Source organism: Nelusetta ayraudi, unplaced genomic scaffold (genome assembly GCF_046127955.1).
Source record: "Nelusetta ayraudi isolate G7.1 ecotype Tasmania unplaced genomic scaffold, CSIRO-AGI_Nayr_v1 ptg000020l, whole genome shotgun sequence".
NCBI lineage: Eukaryota > Metazoa > Chordata > Actinopteri > Tetraodontiformes > Monacanthidae > Nelusetta > Nelusetta ayraudi.
The window spans coordinates 2,606,857-2,610,000 of record NW_027466070.1 but is presented as its reverse complement, the minus strand read 5'-3'; the positions used below and the strand labels follow the sequence as shown (position 1 = coordinate 2,610,000).

The following is a 3,144-nucleotide window of genomic DNA, read 5'->3' as shown; positions in this document are numbered from 1 at the left end:
GAGCCTGGCTGGTGGGCTCCGGAGGAGGGCGGGGCTTAGCTGTGAAGGAGACGCTTTTCCCCCAGGCGATGTTTGGATGTGATGTCCGTCTCCGTGGATGGGACATGGACTCTGCGGCCTGATTGCGCAGCCCTGGTGTTCAGATAGTGCTGGAGGGAAAGGTGAGTAGTGCTTCGGTGCACCGACCAATCACTTTGCCCGGAAAAACCAAAAGCATTTTTCATATTTGTAGAATGGTCCTATTGTTTACTTTCTAGTGGTACAGTTTTCTGCCGTGAGACTGGGAGGTTGTGGGTTTGATTCCCAACGAGGCCATATCAAAGACTATACAAATGGTACCCATTGCCTCACTGATTGGCACTCAGTACATGGACTCAGGGGAGGGGGAGGTAAGATCAGCCAAAACACTGCAGCTCACTGCTTCCTCAAGGAAGGGGTTGAAATGCGATTGGACTTTAACTTTATCAAGATATGAAATCTGTTGTTTTTTTTTCCCTACGTTGCGACATTAGTTATGTAACGTCCATCTGCGTTATGCCTCTTTGGCTAATTGCCCAAACCGCCTTTTGCAAAGAGCGACAATTTCCGCCCCACTTTAAAAACCAAGAGCTCCGTCTTTCTTGACCGGCGGCGCCTCTCTACAAACAGTTTAGAGAGTGAAACCACGGCGCTCCACGTCGAGAGATTCCAATCTACGGTGGCCGTTTGAGGTTATTAGAATTTAATTTGGTCCCAAGTGCCTCTGCTGCGTGCTCACCGCCGCTGATAAAGTCGTTTGACGGAGAATATCAAAGCAGAGTCACGGTAGTTGGTTTCGTTTTGCCATTTTTTTTTTTATGATGCAATCCCATCAGCAGGAAACGAGAGAGTTTTGCAAATGAAATGTCCAAAAAAACCTGCAGCTCTCGTCTGAAACTTCTCTCTCGTCTTACAGGATAATGCATATCCTTCCCAGTCTGGGACAAGAAGCCACCATGAGCAACGTCACGGTCACAGACAACACTGAGCCCATCAGCCGCACCATGAGTCCGGCCGCGCCCAGCCCCTACTCCTACCCCGTCAGCTTCCAGGTGTCCCTGACTGGCTTCCTCATGCTGGAGATCCTGCTGGGCCTCAGCTCCAACCTCACCGTCCTGGCCCTCTACTGCATCAAGTCCAACCTCATCAGCTCCGTCAGCAACATCGTCACTATGAACCTGCACGTGCTGGATGTGCTGGTGTGCGTGTGCTGCATCCCGCTCACCATCGTGGTGGTGCTGCTGTCGCTGGAGGGCGACGTGGCGCTGGTCTGCTGCTTCCACGAGGCCTGCGTGTCTTTCGCCAGCGTGGCCACCGCCGCCAACGTGCTGGCCATCACCCTCGACCGCTACGACATCTCCGTCAAGCCGGCCAACCGCGTGCTGACCATGGGCCGCGCCCTGTCGCTGCTGGCCGCCATCTGGGTGCTGTCCTTTGTCAGCTTCCTGGTGCCCTTCATCGAGGTGGGCTTCTTCGCCGGTGGCAGCGGTGGCGGTGAACTAAACCAGACGGCGGTGGAGAACGTGGTGCACGCCAACCAGTACTACACCGAGCTGGGCCTCTACTACCACCTGCTGGCCCAGATCCCCATCTTCTTCTTTACCGTCGTGGTCATGCTCATCACCTACTCCAAGATCCTGCAGGCACTCAACATCCGCATCGGCACACGCTTCCACGCCTCGCAGAAGAAGAAGAAGACCCGGCGGAAAAAGCAGCCCTCCATGACGGCCATGACGCCGCAGCAGGAGGCCACGGACGGCTCGCAGAGCAGTGGCGGTGGCGGTGGCGGTGGCGGGGGCGGGGGCCGCAACCCAACACTGGGCATGCGCACTTCCGTCTCAGTCATCATCGCGCTGCGCCGGGCCGTCAAGCGGCACCGGGAGAGGCGAGAGCGCCAGAAGAGGGTCTTCAGGATGTCTCTGCTCATCGTGTCCACCTTCCTGCTGTGCTGGACGCCCATCACCATCCTCAACACAGTCATCCTGAGCGTGGGGCCCAGCGACCTCATGGTCAAGTTGAGACTGGGCTTCCTGGTCATGGCGTACGGCACCACCATCTTCCACCCGCTGCTCTACGCCTTCACCCGGCAGAAGTTCCAGAAGGTGCTCAAGAGCAAGATGAAGAAGCGGGTGGTGTCCATCATCGAGGCCGACCCCACCCCCAACAACGCCGTCATCCACAACTCCTGGATCGACCCCAAGAGGAATAAAAAGGTGACTTTTGAGGACAAGGACACCCGGCAGAAGTGTCTGTCGTCCGAGGATGTGGAGTGAAAATCCCGGCCGTCCCTTTAAAAGTGGACAAATTTAGGAGAGAAAATAAAAGAAGCAGCTACAAGTGACATTGCGTCACGTCGAAAAAGGGAAAAATGTTAATCCAAAGCAGTATTGTGTAAATAACATGTGCAATATAGAATGTAAAAAAAGTGGATAATTTATAAGTATTTATTGAGGACAAAAAAAGTAGGTTTTAATAGATGCGTCAGATATTGTACCATAGATACTGCATGATATTTTGTAATCTCCTCCCCCTTCCCCTGCTGACGACGACCACATACGGTTCGCCGCCTGCACACCCCATACATGTACAGCTTTAGGCTAGCCATAAACATAGAGGAGCGAGAAGGAAGAAAAATAACTGTTATGTCTCTCTGTATATTTATAATAAATTTTAATGTCTCCACTCACGTCACGCCGCGGCGAGGCTTCCTGTTCCCTCTGCTCGATGCAACGGTGAAATGTTTGTCCCTCCCTAACAGCCGTGAGATTGCTCCCATCCGTCAACATGCCACTTTGCTCCCCCCCCCCCCGCCCCACTTCCCGCCCTACCTCCCTCCTCGGTGGCCACGGACTCTTATTGCCTGGAAGCCCCCCGCTGGGGAAATGGCCCCACCGGACGCAAAGCCCGACGGTCGGTCCGGTCCTCCTTGTAAAGAGCGGACGGTGGAGGGTTTGCTGGTCTCTGCCCAGCTTTTTGGAGTTTTTAAGAGTGTGGCTAACATTTCACAGACTACTCATGCGCACACGTACACCCAAACAAATCTGAGGCAAAGCAGATGTAATCAAAACAAAGTCAGGTTCCGCTTTCGGCAGAAAACGGGTCTGAGTCATTAAAAGAGAGGTGGAG

General features: G+C 53.9%; 1 protein-coding gene across 2 annotated transcripts in view; it reads left to right on the top strand.

Moving 5' to 3' along the window:
- The window catches only part of gpr22b (G protein-coupled receptor 22b), a 5,913-nt gene extending 3,209 nt beyond the window's left edge, over nucleotides 1–2,704 (top strand). For both annotated transcript variants that reach the window (XM_076027408.1, XM_076027407.1), the window contains 2 exons: nucleotides 1–161; nucleotides 935–2,704. The exon at nucleotides 1–161 is cut by the window's left edge. In XM_076027408.1, the coding sequence (XP_075883523.1) occupies nucleotides 939–2,291 (1,353 nt within the window). In that variant the 5' untranslated portion in view covers nucleotides 1–161; nucleotides 935–938 and the 3' untranslated portion in view covers nucleotides 2,292–2,704. The remainder of the gene's footprint in view (nucleotides 162–934) is intronic.
- The last annotated feature ends 440 nt before the right edge of the window (nucleotides 2,705–3,144 follow it).